The sequence below is a fragment of the Rhincodon typus genome, chromosome 46 (assembly GCF_021869965.1).
Source record: "Rhincodon typus isolate 14 chromosome 46, sRhiTyp1.1, whole genome shotgun sequence".
NCBI classification, from domain to species: Eukaryota; Metazoa; Chordata; class Chondrichthyes; order Orectolobiformes; family Rhincodontidae; genus Rhincodon; species Rhincodon typus.
The window spans coordinates 9315191-9329874 of NC_063377.1; the positions used below are offsets into that span (position 1 = coordinate 9315191).

A 14684-nucleotide genomic window follows, 5' to 3' on the forward strand; every position below is an offset into this window, starting at 1 on the left:
GACCTGTCCCCCACCGGTACTGTACCTCAGTGTTATACGGTGACGGACCTGTCCCCCACCGGTACTGTACCTCAGTGTTATACGGTGACAGACCTGTCCCCCACCAGTACCGTACCCTGTGTTTTTGCATGTCTGTGGGACTTTTAACTGAGACCTTTGTGCCCTTTCAAATTGTAAGTAATGTTCCCACGCACTGTTCTGAAGAGCATTTGCGCACTTCCTGGTATATTGGTTAATATCTGGGTTAGTAGCTGTAATCCTCTGCCATTTTCATGTGGCTGAGTTTGGATCTTGCCCTGTTTACACGGCTGCTGCATTTCCTCCTTTCTTGGAGCGACTGTAGTCGAGAAGGTTGCTCCTCAGCTGTGAGGCTCTTTGGTGACATTGTGTTCTGTTCTCATCATGTCCTGTTTCTGTTTGTCTCTGGCTCCTGCCTTTCCACATTCCTTTTAGTGCTGAGGCACTGAGGGGGTTAAATGCAATTACCATGGAAACTGAGCTCAGTAAACATGAGTGCAGTGTTGAAATTAGCCAGGGTATCATGCTCTGATTTACAGTTTTTAATAAGCTGCTTGATTGTCGGTGAGGGCAGAGGGAAGATAATATCTCTGACAGCCTGCTCCTATTTCCTGGAAATGCCTGATAATTGTTCCAGAACCGTCCATACCACTTCCAAAGACCGCAGTTCTACTGAGCAGAGTGGCACTCAATGACATTCCCGTTTTAAAAACGGGAGAAGCTGGATGTATCTCAGCTGATGTGCGTGTTTATTCACACACCACAGGGGGCTATTCAGCCCCTTATAACAATGTCAACCTTTTTGAATGAGCTCCCCGATTATTCACTGGCCCAAGCCCTCTTCTGATCCCTTTTATTCCCAATCCAGTGATATTTTGTCCCAATCCCATGCTCCATTCGCCATGTTATTGCGTCCTGTACCCATTCCCTTCCAATCCCATCCCATAACCCTGACCCAGCGCTCAACTCTTACAGCTCAAAGCTGTCAGGCACCTTGTGTCTGTCCCCACTCTTCGAAAGAACTCCTCAGTTTTTCCCAATCCCCTTCTCTTTGCCCATTGTTCTGTATCCAAACCACCATCTCAGCCCCATTCCCCAATCCTGTATGCCACCCAACCCCCAAAATCTCCCCATCCCAATCTCATAACCCCAAATGTGACTTCCCTTGTGACACATGCCCAACCTAGCATCACAATCACCTGCCTGTATGGTACCCCATTCCCACCCTCCCTGTTAAAGCCCTTATTGTTCCCAGCTGTTTTACAGATGTCCATCACTTGCTCTAGTCCTGGTGTTGTCCCAGTTTCTAACCAACCATTGTGACCCATTGGGAATCCTGATGTAACTGGTTACATTCCTGGTGACTAGTGAGTGATAAACACTGTCATTGGTCCTGGTGTTATTTGCACGATATGCACTAGGACCTTTACCCTCGTACATTTCATCCTATGCTTGTAAGATGTAAGGCATGTAGCACAATGGTAGAGTCCCTTCCTTTCGGCCAGGAGACCCAGGTTCAAGTCCCATCTCTTCCAGAGCTATGTCATAGCACATCTGAGTAGGTTGACTTAAAAAAAAAAGTAAAAGGTAAGGGTGTGTGTGTGTGTCTCTCTCTCTTTTGCTTTTTAAGTGTTTCTGTTCACATGTTTAAGTGGAGATACACGAGGTGCATTTGCCTGTGTAGCTCCCCTATTGGTGTAGGAGCCTGTGGCTTTTCACGTGCATTAGGATTTTGGCAGTGGCTGACGTGGTGTCTGTTGTAGCTACCTTTTGGAGTTGCGGAGCTCCCTTGGTGGACGATGCTGCTGTGGGAGAGAGCTAGCCTTGGTCTTTGACTTGTCTCTGGTGTGTGGTCTGGATGCCAGCATCTCAGTCACTTACCCCAGTAACGCCTGCACCTGCTGACATCAGCCAGGACCAACTGCAAGGCCTTCCTTTGCCAAATAGCCTGGAGTTTTATAAATGCAGAGAACAGGTGCCCGGGGCAAGTTGACAGCTTCGGTAAGGGAGAGAATTGTGGAGTTCTTTCATGAATCATTAGTATAATTGAATGACAAAAGTCTTGATGGTTAAGCAGCCTCGTATTCCCATAGAAAGGTTCAGTCCTTTAATGTGCAGGTAGGCTTAGCTGTGGACCACTTTCACACCACATTTTAACCCTACTTTGATTTTTTTTTTTGTAGAATATCCCATGTCATTTCTGGCAGAATAGAATTGGCTTGTGATGAAATCGTATCAGACCTTAGTTTAGAGTCTGCCATTTGGAGTTATTGTACACAATCCTCATCGTACAATCCCTACAGGTGTGGAAGCAGGCCATTCAGCCCATCATGTCCACTGACGCTCCGAAGAGCAGCCCACCCAGACCCAACCCCCCTACCCTATCCCTGCAACCCTGCATTTCCCATGGCTAACCCACTTAGCCTGCACATTCCTGGACACTATGGGCAGTTTAGCATGGCCAATCCACCTGATCCGCACACCTTTGCACTGTGGGAGGAAACCTATGCAGACACTGGGAGAATGTGCAAACTCCACTCCGACCAAGGCTGGATTCAAACATGGGACCCTGGTGTTGACGCTGCAATGATAACCACTGAGCCACCATGCTGCACGCAGCCGCCCCCCACCCCCCGTCACTGAATGAAGGGAGGCTAGATAAGTCTGGGGTTGTTTGCCTTAGAAGAGAAGGCCAAGGGATTGATTGAGGGGTACAGAGTTCTGAGGGGCATAAATGGGGGGAAGGTTTTAACTTTGGAGGGGTCAGGAAACAGGGGACATGGATTTAGGATAAAAGGGAAGGAGGTTCTGAGAGGATTTGAGGAGGTGTATTTTCACCCAGAAAGGGGTAGGTATCTCAAACTCACTGCCTTAAAGGCCGAGAGCCGTCACAACATTTAAGCGTTTGGATAATCATTTAAAACACTGTAGCGTAAAGACAGTGGGCCATGTGCTGGAAAATGGCATTAGAATTGATAAGTTGTTGATGACCAACACAGACTCTACAGTCCAAAGGCCACTTTGTGTAGCGACAGTCTATGACTCGATGACGCATTCGACTGAGCGGTTCGAAATCTGCTTGCAAGCCTGCCTGTGTTCCTCTGCAAATTCAAAACACTGCCTCCCTTTTCCATCCTTTCAGAACAACCATGAAACAGTCACGGTAAAGGATTTTAATGTGCCACTATAGTGAAGCTTACTACTGAATATGGGCCGTCTTATTGAAGGGACTGACTTGAAGGTGAAAGAGAGGTCACTATCAGCAGCAGTAACTTTCTCTGCTCTCCCACGGGAACCTGTCACTAGTCCTGTTGGCCCAGTCACTGGCGAACAGAACTGTTTTGGATGGAGCTGTGGACGGTGAGAGTCACTGTCTTAAACTCTGTGTATATCTGAAACATAGAGCAGGCATCGGCCATTCAGCCCTTCGAGCCTGCACTGCCATGCAGTGTAATCATGACTGACTATCTAACTCAGTCCCCTGTTCCCACTTTCTCCTTTTAATTCCTTAAGAACTGTATCTAACTCGTCCTTGAAAACATTCTGTTTTGGCCCTGACTACTACTGTGGCAGAGAATTCTTCAGGCTCCCCATTCTCCGGGTGAAGACATTCTTCCTCATTCTCAGTCCTAACTGACTTACCCCGCATCTTAACCTGAGACCTTCAATCTGGTGTGATGTCTGTCAGCAGGGCCCTAACTGGAGCTGCTGTTTTGATAACAGTACTCGTGAAATGTAAGGAATTGTAAAGTAGAGGTGAAGGAGCACAGGAGAAACATGTTGACCTTGCTGCTTCCCTGAGGAGACATCTTTCCCGTGCCTCAAGTCCACTGACCACAGCTCAGAATTGCAGTCTCTCACTACAGGTGCCACGTTATAGAATCCCTACAGTGTGGAAGCAGGCCATTTGGCCTATCGAGCCCACACCAGCCCTCTGAGGAGTATCCCACCCAGACACAACCCCTCACCTATCCCTGTAATCCTGCATTTCTCATGGCTAACCCACCCAGACTGCAAATTGCTGGACACTGAGACAATTTCCCATGGCCAATCCGCCCTAAGCTGCACACCTTTGGACTGTGGGAGGAAACCCACGCAGACACGGGGAGAAGGGCAACTGTCTGTGCAGTGTGCACAGAGGGTGGAATCGAACCCAGGTCCCTGGTGCTGTGAGGCAGTAGTGCTAACCACTGAGCCACTGTACCGTCTTTAGACCCTGTCAAATAGACAATCTTTCTGCACCATTCAGAGAAGAGTCAGACTGGTCTACAGAGGAAAAGCCTCTTTGGTCCATCGATTCTGCACTGATCAAAAACAGCCACCCAATGACTCCAATCCCATTTTCCAAGCCCTTGGCCCATAGCCTCGGCATCACAAGTGCACATCGCAATACTCCTTCCGTTAAACGAGGGTTTTTCCTCTGCCACACTTACAGGCAGTGAATTCCAGATTTCCATCACCCTCCGGGTGAAAAGATTTTGACTCCCCTCTCAACCTCCTGGCCCTTACCATAAATCTGTGCGTCAGGCCATTAATCCGCCCCTCCACCAAAGGGGGGAATGTTTCTTGGTGTCTATTCTGCTATTACCCCTCATAATTTGATACATCTCAACTGTGTTCCCCCACTCCCTCGGTCTGCTCCATGTCAAGGTAGACAGTCCAATCTCTCCATCACTGAAACTCTCCAGCACCAGCAAAAGCAGGGGGGTGGGAGTTGACATGGTGGGCTGTGTTGCTCAGTTGGTACCAAGAATATACATGTGTGCAATTTGTGGCTCAGTGGTTAGCACTGCTGCCTCACAGCGCCAGGGACTCTGGTTCAATTCCAGCCTTGGGTGACTGTCTGTGTGGAGTTTGCACATTCTCCCTGTGTCTGCGTGGCTTTCCTCCGGGTGCTCCAGTTTCCCCCCACAATCCAAAGATGTGCAGGTTAGGGTGAATAGGCCTTGCTAAATTGCCCACAGTGTTCAGGGATGTGTAGATTAGGTGGATGGGATTCTCTCAGGGTCAGTGTGGAGTTGTTGGGCTGAAGGGCCTGTTTCCACACTGTAGGGGTTCTGTGGTTCTTTTCATATGTCTGGAATCGATAGTGGGATGTGCTGAAGCCGTTGGGGTGTTTAAATTGTTTGCTGTAGACAAAGCAGTGATCTAATTCGCATAGCCTAGAAATCCGAGCAAGGCCCTTCTGGGGGGTAATCTGAAAGCACTTTATGCGCAGGCGCAGGTTGTTAAGGCTGGCTCAGTAAGGATAGTGAAGGCTGAGATTTATTTTATTCAGGAAGGGAACCATAGGTTGTGGGGAAAAGGCAGGAACGCAGAGTCGGGGATGCTCAGAACAGCTGTGATATCGATGAATGGCAGAGCAGACTCGATAGGCTGAATGGCCTACTTCTGATCAAAAACCCGGGTTGGGGTACAGATCAGCCATTGCTCTAATTAAAGCAAACTACTACGGATGCTGGAGCTCTGAAACAAACAGAAGAGTCGCGCTGCATTTGAAATGTTAACTCTGATTCTCTCTCCACAGCTGCAGCCAGACCTGCTGAGTTTCTCCAGCATTCTCTCTCTGTCTCTGTTTCAGCCATAGATTGAATGACGGGCAGTATTGAGGGGCCTGCTCGTCTGTTGCTGCTGTATGACCAGGAAGGATAATTGGGTCAAGAGGCGTTGTGCTTCTGGGAAGTATGAGTGATAAAGGAATGACAGATCTTGTGGGTCTCTTCCTAGTAGTTGAGGGATTTGGGAGTGACCTGGAGGTGTGGAACTCCTAATGACATTGAGAATGTCTCTCATTTGTGTTTCAGCTGCAGGAGTTGGTGTGTCACATAATGATGGGGAACCTGGTTATGTTTCGTAAGGATTCAGTCCTCAACATCTTGAGTAAGTCTCCCCTCCTTCCCCCTTTTTTTTTTTTATTGATGAACTGAAATAACTTCGGTGAGCGCCACAGTGGCTGGGAGTAGCAGCAGTCCATCATGCTCTTCCATGAGGAGCTGTGGGCTGAGCCACATGCAGTCCCAAGGGAGCGCTGCATTGCCCCAGTTTGGACGAGACAACGGCCTCGCCTTGCCTCCCGTCCAGCAGATCACTCAATTGATGGAGATCCTGTGTACCCAGCGACCCGCTCGCTCTCTATCCAGCGAACCCCCGTCGCCACCAAAGTCCCCAGACTGGAAACACTCTGCTGCTCGGGACGTGTCCGTGGCGACCGAAACGGTGCTGGTGTTTTTCTGAATCCTCTGTTTTTGCTTCAGATTTCCAGCTGTTTGTGGTACCCTCAAAAAAACAAAACAAATTTGGGGATAGTGGGAACTGCTGATGTTGGAGAATCTGAGATAGCAAGATGTGGAACTAGATGAACACAGCAGGCCGAGCAGGAAAGCTGACGTTTCGGGTCCAGACTCAAAACGTCAGCTTTCCTGCTCCTCTGATGCTGCTTGGCCTGCTGTGTTCATCCAGCTCTACACCTTGTTATCACAAATTTGGGGACTGTCTGTGAAAAGATGGGTTGTGTCTGTTTAGCATCTTCTGTCATCTGTGTCCACCCAGCTTCTGTCCCTCTGCCGTTGGCGGCTGATCTTCCATCTGCTTGGATCCTAAGCTCTGGAGTTCCCCCTCTCAACCTCTCATTCCTTTTCTTACAAGCAGCCTCTGTGACCAAGCTTGTGTCACCTGATGTGGCTCAGGGTCAGATCCTGAGTGATAATGCTGTTGTGAGGCACCTACAAGGTGCCATGTAGATGCAGCTTGATGTCGGGTTGTAATAAAGAGAGATTGAAGGTGGGAGACCCAACAGGAAGCTGTGTTTGTTTCCTGCCTGAGATAGGGGAGTCACATTTCACTTGTGCCCCTACAGTTCCTCCACTCGATTTAGCAGGGTGCCTGCCTTTATTCATATGGTGTGGGTGGAGGATGGGCAGCAGTCTCTTGCCACTGAGGCAGTGTAAAACTGACAGGATTGTTGACTTGGCGTTTGGGAGACTGATGTGTTTCATTCACAAGAGAACAGTGAAGGAGATTGGGTGGTCATGTTAACGTGGAGATATTTTCTTTACCTGTGATCTCACTGGGACTGGTGCAAGCTGTCAGTCTCTGGAACACACAGTTATTCAGGCGGAGGAAATGTATGAACTGTGGGCTGTTTGTGCAAATCTCTCTCTTTGTCATCTCTTGCTTTCCCATGCCCCTCTCTTCTGGGCCTTGGGCACAGCTATTCCATTATTGTCACCGCCCCCTGCCCTTTCCTTGTCACCCTGTAAAGTTTCCCCTTTGAGTATTACCCCCACTTCAAAGTTGCTGTTGAACCTACTTCTACTACCTGTTCACACAGCACACTACAGATTACAACTAGCAGCTCCAAAACATCCTCATGCTCCCTCCCCTCCAAGTTTCCTTTTTTTCCCCCCAGACACCTCCAATCTGTGTCCCTCTGGTTATTGTCCCTTGGCTGCAGTCGATCCTTATTTGCCCAATCAAAAGCATTCACCATTTTGCACACCTCCATCAAATCTCTGACATATTCTCTGCTCTGTGAAGGCTGAAGGGATGTGCTGTAGATGAGAGATAGAAAGGGGGTGTATGGGCTGAAGGAGTTGGAGAGGGGGAGGGATGTGACCAGACAGTAGGTAAGGCAGCATCTATGCAAGTAAAGAGATGTCACCAGCTGGATTACTGACCCTTCCGAGGAACTGGGCGACGCTGTTGGGTGGGGGGCAGGTTTTAAAATGTATAGGAAGGCTGGTGGAGTTCAGGGAGGTGAAATGATAAGAGTCATGGCTGTTCTGTGTATTTCAGATTCTACATTTCCCTCCCTCCCGACCCTGACCCATTCCCGTTTGATAAGGGAATGTATCCATCTCCACCCTATAACCCATTGCCTTGTGAGGGAAAGAGTTCCAAAATTGCATAATGCTCTGGAGAATTCTCTTCATTTCTGTCCCAAAATGTTTAAGTGTCTTCCAGTTCTAGACTTGCCCACAAGAAGAAACACCTTTCCCTGTCCACCTTTTATCAGCCATTTATAACCACCTACTTTTGACTCCTCACACCTCAACTCCAGTGGGAACAAGGCCAGTCTGTCCTGGAATAAAATGTCTATATCAGTCTTCAATATATTGAACGATGGAACATTCACAACTCCACTGCTTTTCTTCAAATTAATAGTCGAAGAATCTTTTACAAACCTCGGCATGGTCACTTCCTCTGACTGAGTGTAACCGCTGTGGGATCCAGAACAGATCTAGAAACTCAAGACTGGACATGCATGAGGGACTGGGCACCATCAACAGCAACAGAATCTGTAACCTCGTGGCCTGTCATATCCCCCGCTCAACCATCAAGCCAGGGGATCAACCCTGGTTCAATGGAGAGTGCAGGAGGGCATGCCAGGGCCAGGAGCAGCACCAGGCATACCTGAAGATGAGGTATCAACCTGGTGAAGCCACCAAATGGAACTACTTGCACACCAAACGGCAAGTGATAGACAGAGCTAAGCAATCCCACAACCAACGATCAGATCTAAGCTATGCAGTCCTGCCCCATCCAGTCGTGAATGGTGGTGGATGATTAAACAACTCACCGGAGGTGAAGGCTCCACAAATATCCCTGTCCTCAATGATGGAAGAGCCCAGCACATCAGTGCAAAAGATAAGGCTGACGCTCTCGCTGCAACCTTCAGCCAGAAGTGATGAGTGGATGATCCATCTCGGTCTTCTCCAGAAGTACCCAGCATCGCCGATGCCAGTTTCGTCCAATTCGATTCAGTCCATGTGATATCAAGAAATGGCTGGGAATATTGGATACTCCAAATGCTGTGTGCCCTCTCAGTAGTGCTAAAGACATGGCTGAAAGCTCGCCTCCTCTCTTGCCAAGCTGTTCCAATCCAACTACATCATTGGCGTCCACCAGCCAATACTCAGAATTGCCCAGGTATATCCCATCCACCTGAAGCAGCTCTGATCTAACCTAGCCAATTACCACTTCATTTTGTCTGGGCTCGATCATCAGTAAGGTGTCATCAATAGTGCTATCAGGTAACACTTCCTCAGCAATAACCTGCTCAGTGATGCCTCACTCAGCTCCTGACCTCACTACAGCCTCGGTTCAAAAATGGACAAAAGAGCTGAACTCAAGAGGGGAGGTGAGAGTGACAGCCCTTGACATCAAGGCTGCGTTTGACTGAGTATCAAGGAGGGCATAAAGATGCCCTAGCAAAACGAGTCAGTGGGTAGCAGGGGGCAAACTCTCTGGTTGGAGTCACACCTAGCACGTTGGAAGATGGTCATGATTGTTGGAGATCAGCCATCTCAGTTCCAGGATATCCCTGCAGGAGTTCCTCAGGGTAGTGTCCTAGGCCCAACCATCTTCAGCTGCTTCGTCAATGACCTTCCCTCCATAAGGTCAGAAGTGGGGATGTTCGCTAAAGATTGCACAAAGTTCAGCACCATTTGCCACTCCTCAGATACTGAAGCAGTCCATTTCTAAACGCAACAAGATCTGGACAATATCCAGGCTTGGGCTGACAAGTGGCAAGTAACAGCCTGGCATTTGTATGGCAAGAATATGACCATCTCCAATAAAAGACATTCTAACTACTGCCATTTGATATTCAATGAATCCCCCGCTATTAGCATCCTGGGTTATCGTTGACTAGAAACTCGGCTGGAACAGCCATTATAAACACAGTCTACGAGCAGTCCATAGGTTGGAAATCCTGCAGCGAGTAACTTACCACCTGACTCCCCAAAGCCTGTCCCACCATCGACAAGGCACAAGTCAGGAGTGTGATGGAATACTCCCCACTTGCCCTGGATGGGGGCAGCCCCAGCAACACTCGAGAAGCTCGACACCATCCAGGACAAAGCAGCTCCCACTTGATTGGCACTACATCCACAAACATCCCACTCCCCCCACCACCAACGCTCAGTAGCAGCAGTGTGTATCATCTACAAGATGCACTGCAGAAATTCACCAAACAGATCCTCAGACAGCACCTTCCAAACCCATAACCACTTTCATCTAGAAGGTGTAGGAGATACATGGGAACACCACCCCCCTGCACGTTCCCCTCCGAGCCACTCACCATCCCAACTGAGGAATATGTTGGCTGTTCCTTCACTGTCGCTGGGTCAGAACCCTGTAAGTTCCTTCCTGATCTGCCTACAGCACAAGGACTGCAGCGGTTCAAGAAAGTAGCTCGCTACCACCTTCTCAAGGGACAGGCAATAAATGCCGGCTATACCCATATCCCTTGTATGAATTTGTATATGAAACAAAGCATGGCCCACCTCCCTGATTTAACTGAATGTCGATTAATCTCTTGAAACTTTGGGTTGATTGCTCCTGCCTGTCGAGTCTGCCTGACCCCTGTGGTAAGTGAACACTTAGTTAACTGGTGGCACCCTGCTGAGGACAAAGACGAGCAAATCAATATTCCGCTCGTGTTGGCTCACCTCGAGGCAGCCTCTCAATGAGGCAATTAATAACGTCGGTGTGGTTCGCATTGAGCGTGTCAGTTGCTGTGGCAGGTGGAAATGTCGCAGAGACTTTAATTTGGGTGAAGTGAGCCAGAGTAGAGACGCCTGTCTGACACATTGAGGTGTCACAGACAAGCGGTCTGCGCTCTGGTGCAGGCAAATGATGAATATTTTCAACAGTGCGAGTCGCCTGACCTTTTCTCAGCCCCTGTGTCGGCAGGCTTTGCTGATTTGTGGGCGGCAGGCGGTCGGGTGACACTGCTGTGTGGTGGAGAGGGAGGGCTTGGAGGGGAAGTGAAATATTTTTGTTCTGCGAACTAGAGGGGTTAGGAGCTGTAGCAGACAATTCAGCCCCATCCTCCCTGCTCTCCATAGCCTTTTATCAGAAACATATCGGTTTCCTTCTTGAATCTGTTGATTGATTCTGCCTCCACTGCACTCTGTGGCTGTGAGTTTCACAGATTCCCAACCCTTCCCATCTCCGTTTTGAACCTACCTCCTCTCACCCTGTATCAATATCCTCTTGTTGGAGATTGTCTCACACGGGCGCAGGGGGGTTATCCTGTTTGACCTCTTATTTATCAATCACCCTTTAGTATTTTATATACTTCAATCGGATCCCCTCTCCCAAGGTAGCTCAGTGGTTAGCACAGCTGCCTCCCAGCACCAGGGTCCCAGGTTTGATTCCACCCTCGGGTGACCGTGTTGAGTTTGCCCATTCTCCCTGTGTCTGTGTGGGTTTCCTCCGGGTGCTATGGTTTCCTGCCACAGTCAAATGACATGCAGGTTTGGGTGGATTGGCCGTCCTAAATTGTCCCGTAGTGCCCAGGGATGTGCAGATTAGGGTGGATTGGCTGTGCTAAATTGCCCTGTAGTGCCCAGGGATGTGCGGGTTAGGGTGGATCGGCCATAGGGGATGCAGGGTTACAGGCATAGGATGGGGTTTGGGGGATGCGGGGGGTGGTGATGGTGGGATGCTGTTCAGCGGGTTGGTGTGGACAATTGGTGGGTTCAATTGGCCTGCTTCCACACTGTAGAGTTTCTATGATTCTCATTCTTCTGAACTCCAATGAGTACAAGCCCACGCTATTCAACCTGTCCTCATACAACAACCCTTTCATCCCTGGAATCAGTCTGATCCATTTGGATGAGAGATTATTCCGGCTGTAAAAGATCCCGTTGGCCGAGTCGGTAGCCGAGTATTTTGATATCGCTACGAGCTCTCCAAGTTCTGATGAGCTGCAAAACAAAACATTTTGACATCTTGGCAATATTGGAAGGGCAGGCAGTGGGCTGGAGTATTCTCTCCGGTTTCCTGCGGTTTAGATCAACTGATGTCACTAAAAGCAGAGTGTTCCTCTATGGCATCTTGCTGTACATTACTCATACCAGCATTGGGGAAGTTGTAGAATGTGCTTCATTAAGCTGTGCAGTGCTTTTGAGTGCTACTGGTTGCTATATAAATGCAGCTATTTTGGCTTTTGAATGTGCGTGCGCGGAGGAGAGCTGCAGGTACATAGAGGTGGTGTGTTCGGAATTGCAGACTCTGTTGAGTATGTGTAATAAAAGCAGCCCAAAGTCCCTCCTGCCCACAGCGGCCCCCTGCATTTTAATGCAGTCTCGATTCCCAAACACATCACTGGCAGAGTGTGTGAGAATTCCCAGCCAAGCCAGGTGTTAATGGCTGCACAGATTCCAGCTCCCCAGAGACTGGCACTGGTGCAGTTTCTGTTTCATTTCATGCAGCTCTTCCTTTGTTGGGTGGGGGAGCCGGGAGGGAGCAGCTCAGGATGAGTACCAGCTGTAATCCAGAAGTATGGACCCTTTCCGACCTTCCTGTCATGCTCCTGTGGGATTAATTTTAGCTCAGCTCAGTTTAGCTCAGCACTGAAACAGGTTACACTCAAATTGAGGCAGCACCTAGCCTAGCCCAATCCCCTTCCTGCTCCTCCCCACGCCCTGTCTCTCCCCTCTTCCATCTCCTGTCTCTCTTTCTACCCCCCGCCCCCCCAACTCCCTCTGTCTCCCCGTTCTCTTTCTGCCTCTTCCCCCCCACCCTCTCCTTCGCTCCGCGTCCCGCTCTCTCTTCCTTCCCCCCACCCACCCAGCCCTCTCTCCCCCCCCCCCCCCCCATCCCCCGCCCCCCCGCCGTCTCTGTCTTCTCTCCGCCACCGTCCCGCTCCCTTCCAGTCCCGCTCCTTCGCTCTGCATCCCTCTTCTTTCCACCTCCCCCCAGCTCCATTTGTCTGACAGTGCCTGTTTAATTAGAGTCAAAGTCCCATAGCTCCCTCCAGATTGATGGCTGATATGAGGAAGCTGTCATATGTGAGCTCTGGGTGTGAGTGGGGCTCCCAGGATCTGTAGGGCAGTAAGTGTCTGACTAATGGGTGTCTGGGAGTGAATTTATAGCCTGTAATTTAATCAGAGGTCTGGCTGACCAGGAGAGAACCTGTGACAGCCCCAGCTCCGAGTGCTTTGTGGATTTAATTGAAATGTTCAATTAAATTATGGCTTCTCACTTGCAACTTGCAGGGCATTTCTGCTTCCTCCTCTCTCTATCAGTTAGACCGTGACCTCAGCAAAGTTTCCGGAAACCGAGCTGGGAGTTCCAGTACGGACACAGCCCTTCGGGCCCTACTGTTTGGCCAAGTGGTACATGTAAAATTAAGTAGCTGTGCTCCTCACTTTTTCTTCTTTAAATGAAAAACAAATTGAGGGAATATTTGGAGCCCATTTTAATAACACCAGCTCCCAGCAAGAGATGTTACAGCCAGCATCCTGGACTATCTATGGAATCCCTGGCTACAAGAGCAGGTCAGAGGCTAGGAATCCTGCAGCGAGAAACTCACTTCCTGACTCCCCACCGAACCCCTCCCCCCAAAAAAAACCACCATCGACAAGGCCCAAGTCAGGATTGTGATGGAATGTTCCCGTTTACCTGGATGGGTGCAGCTCTGACAACACTCGAAGCTTGACACCATCGAAGACAAAGCAGCCCGTTGCATTGGATCCACATCGGCAGGATGCATTGCAGAAATTCACCAAGGCTCCTTCCAAACCTGCAGCCTCTACCATCCACAAGGTCAAGGGGCTGCAGATACATGGGACCACGACCCGCTGCAAGCTCCCCCCTCAGCCACTCACCGTCCTGACTGGGAAATATATCGCCATTCACTCGCTGGAGCAGGATATCTGCTGTGTGGGTGTGTGTGGGGCAACAACAGTGACCCCTACCACAGTAACATCGTGGCCAATGTGTGGGAAGCCTCTCCCTCTGCACCCAGCTCTATCTCGCCTCTTTCCGTCGATCTGTACCATCACCGAGCCACTTGCAGGTTGGTTGGGGGGTGGGGGTGTGGTTTGCTGCTGGTGATGAGCAAGAAATGGCTGCTTTCTGCTTGTATAGTTTTTTTTTTGCCTGTGAGAGTTTTTTGTTTCCAGTGTTGACCTGATCTGTTAACTGCTTGCTCCACAGTTCAGAGCCTCGATTGGGAGACCTTTGAGCAGTACTGTACGTGGCAGCTCTTCTTGGCTCACAACATTCCCCTGGAACTGGTCATCCCCATCCTTCAGCATGTCAAGTACAAAGGTAAGGCATCACCAGCAGGCAGAGCCGAGCTGTACCTCTCCCTCGGACCCTGGGCGGTATTTCATCCTCCTGCTCACTCCCCTGCTGTTCCTCCCCCACCACTCCCTGACTGTTCACCCTACTTCCTTCGCTCACACCTCGACCGTTCTCCACCCAACTCCCCTCACTCACTCCCCTACCGTTATTATCCCCCCCCACTCTGTCACTCACTTCCCTACCATTTTTAACACCCCACACACTCTTGCTCCCCCCCCGCCCGCTCCCCCCCCCCCCCCCCCACCCCCCACCATTCACTCTCCTCTTTTCTCTCTGTACTGCTACCGCCCACCTCAGCTCCCAGGCTGCTGGACCCAGGATGCAATGGCACCTTGGCAGAAGATGTACTGTCAGTGACAGGGAGTAAGTGAAACAGTTTGTCATAAACTCATCCCTTCTCTTTCAGAGCACCCTGAGGCCCTCTCGTGTTTACTGCTGCAGCTCAGGAGAGAGAAGTAAGTGTGGCCATCGGTTTGTCCAATTCCCAGCTCCCATTACAGCCCAGGTTTTAGGCAGTGTGCTGTCGGAGGGTCGGCGCGGAGGGAGCGGGCGCTGTCGGAGGGTCG

At 49.9% G+C, this 14684-nt stretch overlaps 1 protein-coding gene across 2 annotated transcripts in view; it reads left to right on the forward strand.

Moving 5' to 3' along the window:
- The window catches only part of ints3 (integrator complex subunit 3), a 71781-nt gene that overhangs the window by 48233 nt on the left and 8864 nt on the right, over positions 1-14684 (forward strand). For both annotated transcript variants that reach the window (XM_048620454.1, XM_020523362.2), the window contains exons 23-25: positions 5823-5898; positions 13969-14082; positions 14525-14573. In XM_048620454.1, coding sequence (XP_048476411.1) covers positions 5823-5898; positions 13969-14082; positions 14525-14573 — 239 coding nt within the window. The remainder of the gene's footprint in view (positions 1-5822; positions 5899-13968; positions 14083-14524; positions 14574-14684) is intronic.